The following is a 13,634-nucleotide window of genomic DNA, read 5'->3' as shown; positions in this document are numbered from 1 at the left end:
AAGCTTGGTAAATCGAGTGGCCAGACAGACATTAAAACAGATGGGTGCCATGGTGGCAAATGTGATATTTGAGGTAGGCGTGGTTTTGCTCACACCTCAGAAAACTGCCATGTCTAGGACTTTAATTTTGAGGACGCTAATTTTATGTTTGATTTGAAATTTAGGATTTAGTCCCGCTATTTTACTCTTAAGTGTATCGGAGTATTCTATGATAATGACTTCCCTTTTCTCCTCTGCAATGCCTGGTGTAGGCTATGGCCCAGAAGGAGGACATGGAGAAGAGAATCACTCCACTTGAGAAACGCTACCTCGCTGCACAGCACGAAGCCATCTCTGGGCACAACCTCGATGATAAACTTGAAAATGAAATCGCAAATAAGGATTCTATGCATCGACAGGTAGTGGCTTTTACTGAACTGTGTCTGACTTTTCTAGTAGTGAATACTGAGGAAGGAAGGTAAAGACCTTTTCATGTGACTCCCATGTTGGAAATCAAGTCCCAATGGAAAGTTCTTAGGACCCTAAAATACTGCGTTCATAAGTGTGGATGGACATCATGATACAGCAGCTGTACTGAAAGGAAATACATTTTTTTTTAAAAAATTGAGGGTGACTGCAAGTTACAGGTTTGAGTTATTTGGGATTTGGTTTAACCCTTTTGTGGACTTGCACTCCTGACTCTTGTTTTACTTGCCTTGAATGTGTTGGCTTGTTAGCATTTTTACTGAAAGAGCAGAGAGCAGCAGGGAACTTCACAGCAGCTGGCTGCCTGTTGGGAACTGGGGTCACTGTGACAAAAGGCAGGGTTAGAGCTCCAGTCTGATTAGGCTTTGTACGTCCTGTGGTTTGGTGAGCTTTACTTGCTCCTGTTCCTGTGTGGTCTCAGATAATCAGGACTTAACCAGGAAAACCAAATCTGGCTTTTCCAAAACAAAGTGAGTCAGTCTGGTGTGTGACAAAGTGTATCATTGGCCCCACTACAAAAATAAAATACTAGAAAGCCATTGAAATGTCTGATGTGGAATGCTCATTTAGAGCATTACGACATACAAAAGAATGGCTGTAAAAGGCGGATCAGAAAAGACTACGTACCATGTGCTGTTGTTCTCTGAGGGTTTTAAAGCATCTCTTATTGTTTATGTATGTACATAGAGTAATACGCACACAGAAAATATAAGAAAGCAGCTTAGAAATAAACGCTAACCTCTCAGGAACCCGAGCGTATAGATGATTTCATTCTTTTTCTTTTTCAAAAAAGAATCTGTCTAATTGTTCTACACTGAAACTTTTCAGAGTAAGAAGATCTGTTAAAAGAATAATCATGCATTTACAATTATTAGTTGACTGGCATTTCCCCAGGCACACTCTGATCAGGTCTGTATTTCAGAGGAGATGAAAGCCATATTTTGGTTTACAAGGCCATGGCCGTCTGCGGTCGGTAGGGTTCCCTTCAAATGATGATTCTGGTGATGTTTTAAGAAGGGTCCGTACTGACCCTTAACTTGTCGATAAGAATGAATAGGCTTCTACAGAAACCTGGTCTTCTTTAATCTATAAGAAAAAAAATTTTTTTTAAAGACTTCTTTGGAGACGTTTAGGAAAAGCAAATACTCAGGCAGGAGGTGTTCTGCCCACTGAGACCAAACCCAGGAACACTGAGAGAAAAATTACCATGACGCAGCTTCTGAAACAGAACTAATCCTGTAGACACATGCATTTAGGTTTTGCCTCAGCTTACTATGAAAAATTGTATGCATGGCAGAACCCTCATTTGTGAAAATGTGTGTGTGTGTGTGTCTGTGTGTGCATGCACATGTGAGAAGAAAGAGAGAGAGAGCCTGAGAGTATTCACACATGTGGTCAGATAGAAGAAGTCAAGACACAAAATCCTGGATATCTTCTCGAATCAAGGGGATCTCTGTGGTCTCTGTATTCTTATAAAAAAATTTTTTTTTTGCCTATACTTTCTGGGCTTCCCAGGTGGTACTGGTGGTAAAGAACCAGCCTGCCACCACAGGAGATGCAAGAGACTGAAGTTTGATCCCTGGGTCAGGAAGATCCCCTGGAGGAGGAAATGGCACCTCACTCAAAATTCTTCCTGAGAGAATCGCATGGACAGGGGAGCCTGATGGGCTACAGTCCATGGGGTCGCAAAGAGTTGGACACATCTGAGCACATACTTTCTGGAATAAACATATTTTAAGAGGAAAGAATACAGGAGCAAAAACTGAAGTGAAAGTTACTTGCTAGCACAAAAGGCCAAAGGACAAACATGAAAAGAATGAGAGTTTAGAGCTGGGAAGAAAGATCCCAGTCCTGTTTCATTTTGCAGGCAGTCTTCAAGGAAATGTGGGGTGGATCCTAGAAGGGGTGAGAGTGTGGAAGCCACTCATGCCTGTCCCTGCTTTGTCCCCATAGGTTAAACCTGCTTCAACCACGTCTGTAAGGAAGGACGAAATTGACCAGCAGTCATCAGCCCCACTGGAAGGGAGCCTCCAAGAGAACTTATGTCTACCAGGTAGATTCTAAGACTGGTCTCCAACCCTTGTCTTCCTGTCTATGGGTTTATTTTTGGCTGTGCTGGGGCTTTGCTGCTGCATGGGCTCTCTCTAGATGTGGAGAGTGGGGCCTCCTCTCCAGTTGCGGTAGGTGAGCATCTCACTGGGGAGGCTTCTCTTGTTGCAGAACAGAGGCTCTCGGGCACATGGGCTTCAGGAGTCGCAGCAGGTGTGCTCAGTAGTTGTGGCTCCCAAGCTGCAGAGCACAGGCTCAGGAGTTGTGACACCTGGGCTCAGCTGCTCCACAGCATGTGGGATCTTCCCAGACAGGGATCGAACCCATGTATTCTGCATAGGCAGGCAGATTCTTTCCCTCTGAGCCACCAGGGAAGCCCCTGACCTTTCTTTTTACTGTTTCCTGTGCCAGCTATGAATGTGACTTGGATGTGTGGCTTGTAATATATTTCTGTTGGCAGTACTGGTCTAGGGTCTGTCTAGGGTATGTGGTAGATGAAGAATCAAAAGATGAAAGCCTGGTTGAGGAGAGTTCCCCTTGTGGATTCCACAGATGGCCAAAAGAGGCCTCCCCAGCCACACTGCCAGCCTCAGGGAATCCTGTGGGGTTTACTCACCAGCTTTTCCCTTCCTTCCCAGGATTCTATATGGAAGAAGCCAGTGGAGGTTGTGCCCCACGCACCGATGGGACAGACTACACCAGTCATTCAAACACCCTCTCTTCTTGCTTACCTTGCATGACTTGCAAATCAGGTACAGAACCTGTGGTCCCCTGTGCCTGCAGTTAGGGTGCTGGGTGATGAGATGGGATTTAAATGGGACGAGGGGTCAGAAACCTGATTTCCAGCCCAGCTAGGTCTTCAACTTGTCCTAGGTCAGTAAAATAAATGAAAACAAGAGTTATTTGCATAACACATGCCAACTGGTAGGGAAGTCTTTCAAAATATCAGCTGGGAAAAGGGGATTAAGGTGTCCCTTGATGGAGGGGGCTGGATGGTAAGAGTGCAGAAGGCCTGGGGGAGTGGGGCAGGGCTGGGTTTGAGCTGTGTGATGTGTCTGATCCTGGGCCAGACTCCTGTGGGCGCCATGCCCTCTGCTCTGGGGTCTCAGCCTCTCTCAGCCTTCATGACCTGAGGTCCCTCTGCCACTCCAGCAGGGCATCACCCATTGGGACATCACCCAAGGGTTCCTCTCCATCCACAGCGCCTCTGATTACACCTCACCCCACCCCACTTCTTGCTCCTCCTTTGTGATCTAAAACGTTTTTCTTCCCAACCCTGGTGCAATCCGTAATGATGCACAGTCCCTTTTGTATGCCTCTGTTGGTGACACGTGAACAGTGGCTGTTCTATGGATGGTCTGTGTGTGTTGCCACAGAAAATGACCCCAAAATTACTTTAAAAAAGATTAATGCATTTATTTTTGGCTGTTCTGGGTCTTTGTTGCAGAACAAGGGCTTTCTCTCGTTGTGGTGAGGGGCGCTACTCTTGCTGCTTCTCATCGTGGTGCACAGGCCCTAGCGCACAGGATGAGTAGCTGTGGCGCACAGGCTTAGCTGCCCCGCAACGTGTGGGACCTTCCCAGACCAGGGATGCACCCTGTATCCCCTGCTTTGTCAGGCGGATTCTTAACCACTGGAGCAGCCAGGAAGCCATCCAAATCACTTCTTGAACTCAGTGGATGGAGTTCTGGGTGGTGAAGAAGGGTTGAGAGACATATGAGGGAGACTCATCTTCAAAACCTTATTTGGTCTCTAGGAGAAGAAGAAAAAAATCGCTGCACCCCCACCAAGGACACTGAGTGTCAGTGCAAACCTGGCACTTTCCGTGAAGATGCACTTGAATTCTGTCAAAACTGCAGCACCGGGTGAGACACAGAAGCCTGGGGGGCTTCCAACCCACAGGAGACCCCAGTTTCCTTGTAGCCATTTCTCTCTCCTGCTTCCGTGAAGCTCCTCCCACCTCTCAGAGCTCCCTTGTGCCTGTGGGGTCTCCTGAGCCTGCAGCAGCGCTCCCTACCACCACTGTTTGTCTTGCATGGCTTACCCTGTGGCCCCTTCTCATGTCTCCTCGGGAGGGACCTAGAAAGACCAAAGTGCTCACAGCAGACAGAAGTCATGATGAGGCCACGTGTGTGCTCCTTCAAGGTTCCCATAAAACCGGAGCCAACTCGACAGGCCTCACACCCAGCCCCTTGTTCCCCAGTAGCACCTGAATGTTTCCTATTTGGGGACTCAGGGGCCAATAGTAATTCACTATCCTCTGATGCTCCAGTGTTGGCTGAGATTGGTAGGAAGAGTCAACAGGTGGATGAGAGGGCCTCGTGTTCAAGTTTGACTGGAGGATGAGTCAAACTTGTGCCCACACCCTTCTGACCCTTGACCTGGATGAGGCCCCCACCTCAGAGAGCTTCCCGTGCAGCCCAGGGAGGCCAGGCGGGCCTGGCAGAGGAAGTCCAGCTCCTGAAGGACAGCTCTGCACACTCAGTAGGAGCCTGGGGGCTGCAGTACACAATCCTGGATCCTTCTCCCGCCCAGAGAGGGGGAGTGAGCGGACCCTCCCCTGCAGACAGCAAGAGCCTGTGCCCCCTCCACTGTCTTGTCAGGGGACCCAGGATGGGAGGCTGCCCCCTCTTTCTCCTCATCCAGGCAGCTGGCCCTGATGGGTCCCCTACATCGCCCCTGTGTCTGTCTGTACCCAGGTGCCCTGATGGGAAGGTCATGGTCACGGACTGTACCCCCTGGAGCGACATCAAATGTGTGGACCAAGAATCAGGTGCCCTGGCCCATGGAGAGGCCCCAGTTCCTGGAGAGCCAGCAGCCACGAGCCAGACACTCCCCGTCACCCCCTCTCTCTCCGCAGGCCCTTCAGGGCAGAGGATCGGAGTTGTAACTGGACTTGGAAACGCCATTGTCCTAATCGGATGGGTTGTGTGGTGCTTCTTGAAAGGTGAGGTTCTAGAAGGGAAGGAGGAGGTGCTGGCTCCCTCCTCCATCGCCCCAATCCTCCTGTTCCTCCTGGCTTGTCTCTGATCTTGTTCCCAAGGAAACCCCTCCCACCTCACCTGGTCCTACAAAACCGTGATCATATCGGGCCCCCAGCTCAGCTGATGGTCCCCTCTTCCCCCTGGCCGAGTCTGGTGGGAGGAGGCAGGAGAAGAGGGTGGTTCAGTAGCACTGCACAGAGATTTTACATGGGTTTCATTTTACTTCATTTTCTCCCTTCTCTTCTCCTCCCTGTGGGTTCTCCAGATTCAGAATGTCCCACTTGCAGTCACAGGCCTGGGGCTCTTTGTTCAGTGTCTGAGCCCCCACCCTGCACCCTGTCCCTAGGATGGGAGGTGCGGCAAGAGGGCCCTCCCCACCACTCAGTGGTTGTCTCTTCTCTTCTAGGTCTCTTTGATGAGTGCTGGCACAAGGTGATTGGTTTCTCTAGCATCTGGCAGCATGAGACCCTCAGTAACTGCTTCTGCCCCCACAACAATGCCCAGGGTGGACGTGGTCCCCGGTTTGTCCTATGCTGTTATCTCTAACTCTCTCAACTGGCCTGGGGGCTCTAGGCTGAATGGAGGAGGGAGACGGGCCTGCTGAGAGCTGGCCTAAGGCTGGTTGGCTGCGCTGGCCCTGTCCTTACAGTTCGAGACACCCTCACTCTGCAGCCTTGGGGCGTGCGGGGTGTCAGCCAGGGGTGCTCAGTTCCCCTCAGGCTCATGCTGTGTGATCATGCAGAATCACGATGTTTCTGGCGGTCGTGTCTGCGGATGTCGTGATTTATGAGAAACTCCCTAATGGTCACTGTGAAAACAGAAGAGAGCTGGGGGCTCAGGCCTCCTCCTGTGAGCCTCACCTCTCCTTTGTGTGCACACAGACAGTGCCCACCCTGCCCACCCCCTCCCCCATGAAGCCGTCTCAGAGAGCACCCCTCCAACATGTGGTACCCCAGGCGTACTTGTTTAGTAGCTCAGTTGAGTAATTCTGTGTGAGAACACAAAACAGAAATATTTGCACATGTTTGTATAGCCTGTTCACACTACTCTTGGCCACAGGAGAAAATTAGGTGGCAGAGGTTAATATGTAGAGAATTCTGGAAAAAGCGTTTTTAAGACCTTTCACTTTTAATGTTAGGACAACATCGGGTACATAGTGAGCACGGAGGGACCTGAAATGGATTTTCAGCCAGCAGACAGGAGTCGCACCAGCAGCAAGTTCTGCTCCTGGTTTGAGCGTTTCCTACCTGTGGTATAACTGCTTTAGAAGAACTCGGCTTGAGAAGGCTACTCCCAGTTGTGTCACACTTTGACTTCTGTTTCCACTCATTAATATTCTTATATAATTTTGAAGAAATTGCATGAGATTTTTCCAACTTTTACCCGAGGAGATGAGCCCAGAGCTCCCTGTTGGATCTGTTGAAGGTCCCTCCCTGTTCTGGGTCAAGCCCGCCTGTATGGTGTAGGAGACAGAGGTCCTCATTTCATGCCAGATACCTTCCCTTCTGGAATTCTTGCAATGAGAGTAGTTTAGTGTACTTTATGTTTGCTGTTTGGGTTTATTATGTAGAAAAAAGCTTGGTAAATCGAGTGGCCAGACAGACATTAAAACAGATGGGTGCCATGGTGGCAAATGTGATATTTGAGGTAGGCGTGGTTTTGCTCACACCTCAGAAAACTGCCATGTCTAGGACTTTAATTTTGAGGACGCTAATTTTATGTTTGATTTGAAATTTAGGATTTAGTCCCGCTATTTTACTCTTAAGTGTATCGGAGTATTCTATGATAATGACTTCCCTTTTCTCCTCTGCAATGCCTGGTGTAGGCTATGGCCCAGAAGGAGGACATGGAGAAGAGAATCACTCCACTTGAGAAACGCTACCTCGCTGCACAGCACGAAGCCATCTCTGGGCACAACCTCGATGATAAACTTGAAAATGAAATCGCAAATAAGGATTCTATGCATCGACAGGTAGTGGCTTTTACTGAACTGTGTCTGACTTTTCTAGTAGTGAATACTGAGGAAGGAAGGTAAAGACCTTTTCATGTGACTCCCATGTTGGAAATCAAGTCCCAATGGAAAGTTCTTAGGACCCTAAAATACTGCGTTCATAAGTGTGGATGGACATCATGATACAGCAGCTGTACTGAAAGGAAATACATTTTTTTTTAAAAAATTGAGGGTGACTGCAAGTTACAGGTTTGAGTTATTTGGGATTTGGTTTAACCCTTTTGTGGACTTGCACTCCTGACTCTTGTTTTACTTGCCTTGAATGTGTTGGCTTGTTAGCATTTTTACTGAAAGAGCAGAGAGCAGCAGGGAACTTCACAGCAGCTGGCTGCCTGTTGGGAACTGGGGTCACTGTGACAAAAGGCAGGGTTAGAGCTCCAGTCTGATTAGGCTTTGTACGTCCTGTGGTTTGGTGAGCTTTACTTGCTCCTGTTCCTGTGTGGTCTCAGATAATCAGGACTTAACCAGGAAAACCAAATCTGGCTTTTCCAAAACAAAGTGAGTCAGTCTGGTGTGTGACAAAGTGTATCATTGGCCCCACTACAAAAATAAAATACTAGAAAGCCATTGAAATGTCTGATGTGGAATGCTCATTTAGAGCATTACGACATACAAAAGAATGGCTGTAAAAGGCGGATCAGAAAAGACTACGTACCATGTGCTGTTGTTCTCTGAGGGTTTTAAAGCATCTCTTATTGTTTATGTATGTACATAGAGTAATACGCACACAGAAAATATAAGAAAGCAGCTTAGAAATAAACGCTAACCTCTCAGGAACCCGAGCGTATAGATGATTTCATTCTTTTTCTTTTTCAAAAAAGAATCTGTCTAATTGTTCTACACTGAAACTTTTCAGAGTAAGAAGATCTGTTAAAAGAATAATCATGCATTTACAATTATTAGTTGACTGGCATTTCCCCAGGCACACTCTGATCAGGTCTGTATTTCAGAGGAGATGAAAGCCATATTTTGGTTTACAAGGCCATGGTCGTCTGCGGTCGGTAGGGTTCCCTTCAAATGATGATTCTGGTGATGTTTTAAGAAGGGTCCGTACTGACCCTTAACTTGTCGATAAGAATGAATAAGCTTCTACAGAAACCTGGTCTTCTTTAATCTATAAGAACTTTTTTTAAAAGACTTCTTTGGAGACGTTTAGGAAAAGCAAATACTCAGGCAGGAGGTGTTCTGCCCACTGAGACCAAGCCCAGGAACACTGAGGTAAAATTGCCGTGACGCAGCTTCTGAAACACAACTGATCCTGTAGACACATGCATTTAGGTTTTGCCTCAGCTTACTAAAATGGCAGAGGCTACACCACATGGCCTGTCTTGCTGTTCTGGTCTCCCTTTGAAGAAGGAGGATAAAGACCAACAGTTGCAGGAGTGCCTGGAGCTGGCAGAGCAGAAGCTGCAGCAGATGCTGCTGGAAGTGGAGGCTGAGCTGGCTCAGGGGGTAGCTGCGCTCTCCAAGGTGCTGCTGTTGGTCCCTGGGGGGCGGGCGTGGGGAGGGCCTGTTCCTCTGCTGCTCAGTCCAGGAAGGAGCGCAGACACAGGTCGTGCTGCCCTTCTGAGATGGGAGCGCTCCCTGAGTGTCAGACAGTCCCCGCTCCCGTGTCATCCCTGCATTAGTTTCCCTCCAGTTTTGTCCTGTGCTCTGTGTGTCCCCAGGATGCCTCAGCTCCGAGTCACTGCTGCTCAGAGTTCAGTGTGTAAGCCGATCCCCTTTCAAGTGTACTTGTTTCTGAGTGTAAATCTGCTTGCTCCTCGAGGCCCTTCAACAGGAAATGGCTGGTGACACTAAGGTCCCCCAGGTGCTCTGCCAAAGAGAAGTGTTGGGAGTGACGTTTGACCAGTGAAGTCCCTGCCTCCCTCTGCACCTGCCCGTCTGCTCTGGGGATGCTCAAGAGCCCACCAGAGCTGGCCGTGGGAGGGGACCGCCTCGGGAACCAGGGCACAGGACACTCACGTCGCGGCTCCCCGGTGCTTTTAAAAGAATGAGTATACTTGCTGTTGAAGTTTATGGGTTTTCGTTTTTCCTGTTTTAGGCAAGGCAAAGAGAAGAAATGAATGAGGAACACAATGAACACTCATCAGACACCGTGGATAAGCTTCTGTCTGTTTCAGATGAGAGGCTTCAGCTTCATCTGAAGGAGAGAACGGCTGCTCTGGAGGATAAGGTGAGCCAGCTTCATGGCCCCTTTACAAGAGGCGCATGTGACCTGGCCTGGCTCGGCCCGGTCTGTGTGTGGGGGAAACCTCCAGGACAGGAGTTGGAAAACTCCCAGAGAGGGCGCCAGACAGAATGTCTTTACTGGTTAGAGTAGCAGCATTTCATGCTAGTCAATAAGCGTGACAGCCTCCACAGGCAGTGTGTAAAGGAACAGACATAGATGAGTGCCCACAACCCTTAGAGAAAGCATCAGTGAGGCGGATCCACCAGTGGCCCCGATGTCACCAGCCGCTGTGCTAGAACATTCTTCTAGGTCCACCTTCACCCCTTCGTTTCTTCCTTAGAAGTTTATTTCTGGGGCTTTGCTGGCAGTCCAGTGGCTGGGAGCCTGCCTTGCAAGGTCAGGGACGCAGGTTCGATCCCTGGTTGGTGAGCTAAGATCCCACGTGCCACGCGGCAATCACATCAAAGGAATCTTGCATGATGGAGCTAAGGCCCGATGCAGCCAAATCAATAAGTTTAGTTCCGGATCTTTTATATAATGTGATAGAAAAGATTGAATGAAGCAAGTAAAAGCAAGCATTCTCATATTCCAACTCCAGCCATCTCTCTTTTGATTTACTTTGGAAAATGTCTGAGAACCTCTATCAGAGCAGCTCAGTGGGCAACAGTCTTGTTCAGGTTCGGTGAAAACCTGTCCCAGCTGCACCAGTGCCCTAAAGACGAGGCCCAGAGCCTTCGCCGAGGTTGGTGCTTGGGCGACACTTGTCTGAGAGAGACCCATGGTCACTACAAGTTCCGTGGCACATTTTTCCCCCACAAAACTCAAGATGACACCCACACCTCACTAGGGGCCTCACTGCACCCTGACCTGTGGGCTGGCCCTGAGGTGGGGATAGTTTTGTTTCAGGTTTGAATGTTGCATGTGAAACCTGAGCCAGTTTCCTGAGTGAGCACTCAACTGCAAAAGCTGAAAGCAAGCATAAAGCAGTTTCACTTACCCCAGGGACCTGGCCTCCTTGGATCTAGAAGATCAGTCGGGAAAGGAGGAGTTTTTCTGTGTACAAGGTAGTGTTAAAAGCTGTCATCCGGCTTCGTGCCGACACTTCACTCTGGGCGCGAGGTCCGCCCCTCATCCCGAGGTGCTTTATGCTTTCACTCAGGAGAGTAGCCATCCCGCAGTCCACACAACGTCTGTTAAGAATTGACTCTAAAGCACTGTGTGTCTCTTTTCCAGAATTCTCTCCTATGGGAAGTTGAAAATGCAAAAAAAGCATTTAGAAGAAATGCAAAAGGACAAGGTCCTTAAATCTCTAAATCCTTTAGAAATGTGTTAAGAGCTGAACTGAGCTGGGTTCATTGTTACAGTTACTGCAGATGCTTAGCGGAAGTGGAGTTACATTTTCCTTATGGCTAGTCCACTGCTGTAACGTGTATAGCGTTTCTGGTTTTGAAACTTGAGCGTGACTTGCATTGTAGGTGGATTTAGAGTGTGTGGCTGTTGTGTGTGGTTCAGAATTCTGAGTAGTCCTTTCTGGGTTCACCCGAAAGCTGAGACAAAGCATGAGCCTTTCATGTGGACAGTGCTGTCCATCAGAAAGATAATACGAGACACATACACAATCTAAAATTCCTAAAAATGAACGGGCTGCTTTACATGCTTTTTCCACTGCGAGTCTTGAAATCTGTGTGATTTCCACACCGAGCTTTGCACCGGACTGTGTCACATCGTCAGTGGCTGCACGAGGCGAGTGACTGCCGTGGCCGACAGCACAGAGCTGCCAGGTTGAGTCGAGTGACTCGGAAACTCGGCCCGTTTGACTTGTTTAACCCCGTGAGGAAGTGAAGTGGGGTGTAGAGGAATGAAAGTGAGGAATGCCCAGGAATGAATGTGAGGGGGAGACAGTTTAAAGCAATGAGAGGAGCGAGGGCGATAGAGTGAGTCCTGTCCCCCACCACCTGAACCCCGGCCCCAAGTCCAGCTTCTCTCTACAGACTTCATTGTTGTCAATGGCTTGCCATGTTTCCTCCAGAAGCTTTTCTACACCTGAGATGTAACTTCTTCATTCTGGTTTATAAGGGTTAGTATTGTTCTGAGTGTTTATCTTTGCTATGGAACACTTAGAGTACAGTTTCTCAGAATTAAAATGTTCAAAAATGTGCAATTTTAAGGCAAGAGAATGGAGAGGATGTGCCGATAGGGCTGACGGGGGTGAACCCATAGGCAGCTAGTTCACTGGAGTGGAGCAGGCATGATGGCAGGTGGTCCTGGAGCCAGGAAAAGAGGTGGTCCATCCCTGGGGTGGGGTCGTGATGAAGTTAGAAAGTGAGGGTACTGGCCACGGGGGACAGGGAGCCGGCAAGCCAGCACCTCGAGGCTGCCCCGCCATTGCTTTGAGGTCATGTCTGGGCAAACAAGGCAGGACCTGGGTGAGAGTGGGGCAGCGGGGAGATTTATGGAGAGAAGGGTGTGAGGTGTGAGAGCGGGAGGGCGGCACGGGGCCCAGCAGGCACTCTCCCGTGCGTCTCAGATGACAGAGGCGCCCTTGCGGTGTGCGGGGCCATCCCCAGAACAGCCTGAGGGCCTGTGCCCTGAGAGGAGAGCCACGGGAGGCTGGCCCTCCCGGCCCCTGGCTGCCCCTTCTCACTCCTGTCTGTGCGTGTTCAGACCAGCCTGGGAAACGGAGGGCTGGGAACCCGCGAGGACGGCACTCCTCAGCGAACTAGTACCAGTGATGACCGGTGGGGAGGACCCAGCAGCTGTGGAGCTGAAGGATTTTTTTTCAAATTTTCCTTCAGCCTGGCTGATGGAAGCAAGGATGTATTTTTGTAATTTTCGGTTTTTGTGTCTGACTCCATCAGCCCACCCTTGTGAATAACCTCATAGGATTGCCTTCCGTCCACGCTGAGACCTGAATGTCACCAGGCCATCTAGGAACTGGATTCTCCTCCTGCCCGTTTCTTCAGTACTGCTCACTTAAGAGATGGCAGTGTCTCATAAGCAGGGCCCATTTGTCCCAAGTCAGGGCTTCCATGTAAAATTGTGTTCAGTTCCTGATAGACTTGAGCTGTCCGGAATGTTGCTGACGAGACGTGGTCCTCTCATGGCCAGGTGCAGCCCCTGAAAGATCAGGACCGGGAGCGCGGGCAGCAAGCCAGCATGCTGGCCAACGTGGCCCAGGTGTTGGAGAGTGAGGAGGGCATGTCTGACGGCGAGGGCAACGGGGTCACCCTCTTCAGCGCGCCCGCTCTGCTGTCGCCCAGTGGGCAGGCCGATGCCAAGACTCTGGCCTTGAGGATTCAGGAGCAGCTGGACAAAATCAACGAAGAGATCCGGTGGGTGTGCCAGAGCCCAACTGCCAGGAAACTCGGTTTCTCTGAGGAGCTGTCTTCTGCTTAGAGAAGTCTGAGTGTTCCATAGTGAGAAAACTGACTTCAGGTCTGCTTCGAGAATTTTCAGTTCTGAGATTGCCCTTGATTATAGAGCTCAGTCAGCCAGGACATTCTGTCCACAGTGTGGTGTCAGCACTCCGTGGGGGGCCATTGTGGGGTGTCCCCCCCTCAGCTCTGGGCCCCAAGGTGGGTGAGGTGCCGAGGCAGTGTCCCCTGTGGCCCGTGCACCCTCCAGCACTGAGGGTTCACCCTCGTGTGTCCCTCGGAGCCTTCCAGGTTCTGGTGAAAAGCCACCTGGAACAGAAAAGCTGGGGTTCTGGGGTTGGCAAATTCCCACTCAGATCTGCATTTTCCTTTTTAACTTAATACATTGTGAAGATTGGCTTGTTGTAAGACAGTGATCCAAGGTAATGTGTTTGAGTTTTTCTCATCTCATCAGTATATTTAAAATGTTTTCTTTAGACCCAGTCTTGGCAGTTATAACAGTTTACAAAACAGGATAGAACCCAAAGGCCCACCTCTTGGTGAGCAGGGGGCCCTGGGTCTGGGTGCTGCCGGGGTGC

The 13,634-nt window shown here is 49.5% G+C and overlaps 1 protein-coding gene and 1 pseudogene across 1 annotated transcript; both read left to right on the top strand.

The window, feature by feature from the left end:
* Positions 1-254: 254 nt before the first annotated feature.
* On the top strand, positions 255-6,044 carry LOC128052079 (tumor necrosis factor receptor superfamily member 10C-like). Its single transcript, XM_052644538.1, has 6 exons — positions 255-398; positions 2,419-2,518; positions 3,153-3,266; positions 4,271-4,379; positions 5,214-5,461; positions 5,905-6,044. The coding sequence occupies exons 1-6, from the start codon at positions 255-257 to the stop codon at positions 6,042-6,044; spliced, it is 855 nt and encodes a 284-aa protein (XP_052500498.1).
* A 1,282-nt stretch (positions 6,045-7,326) lies between these two features.
* The window catches only part of LOC128052077 (liprin-alpha-1-like), a 32,974-nt pseudogene continuing 26,666 nt past the window's right edge, over positions 7,327-13,634 (top strand).

This window comes from Budorcas taxicolor, chromosome 8, assembly GCF_023091745.1.
Source record: "Budorcas taxicolor isolate Tak-1 chromosome 8, Takin1.1, whole genome shotgun sequence".
Taxonomy (NCBI): Eukaryota; Metazoa; Chordata; class Mammalia; order Artiodactyla; family Bovidae; genus Budorcas; species Budorcas taxicolor.
The sequence above is the reverse complement of the archived record's forward strand: the minus strand, read 5'-3'. Positions and strand labels throughout refer to the sequence as shown.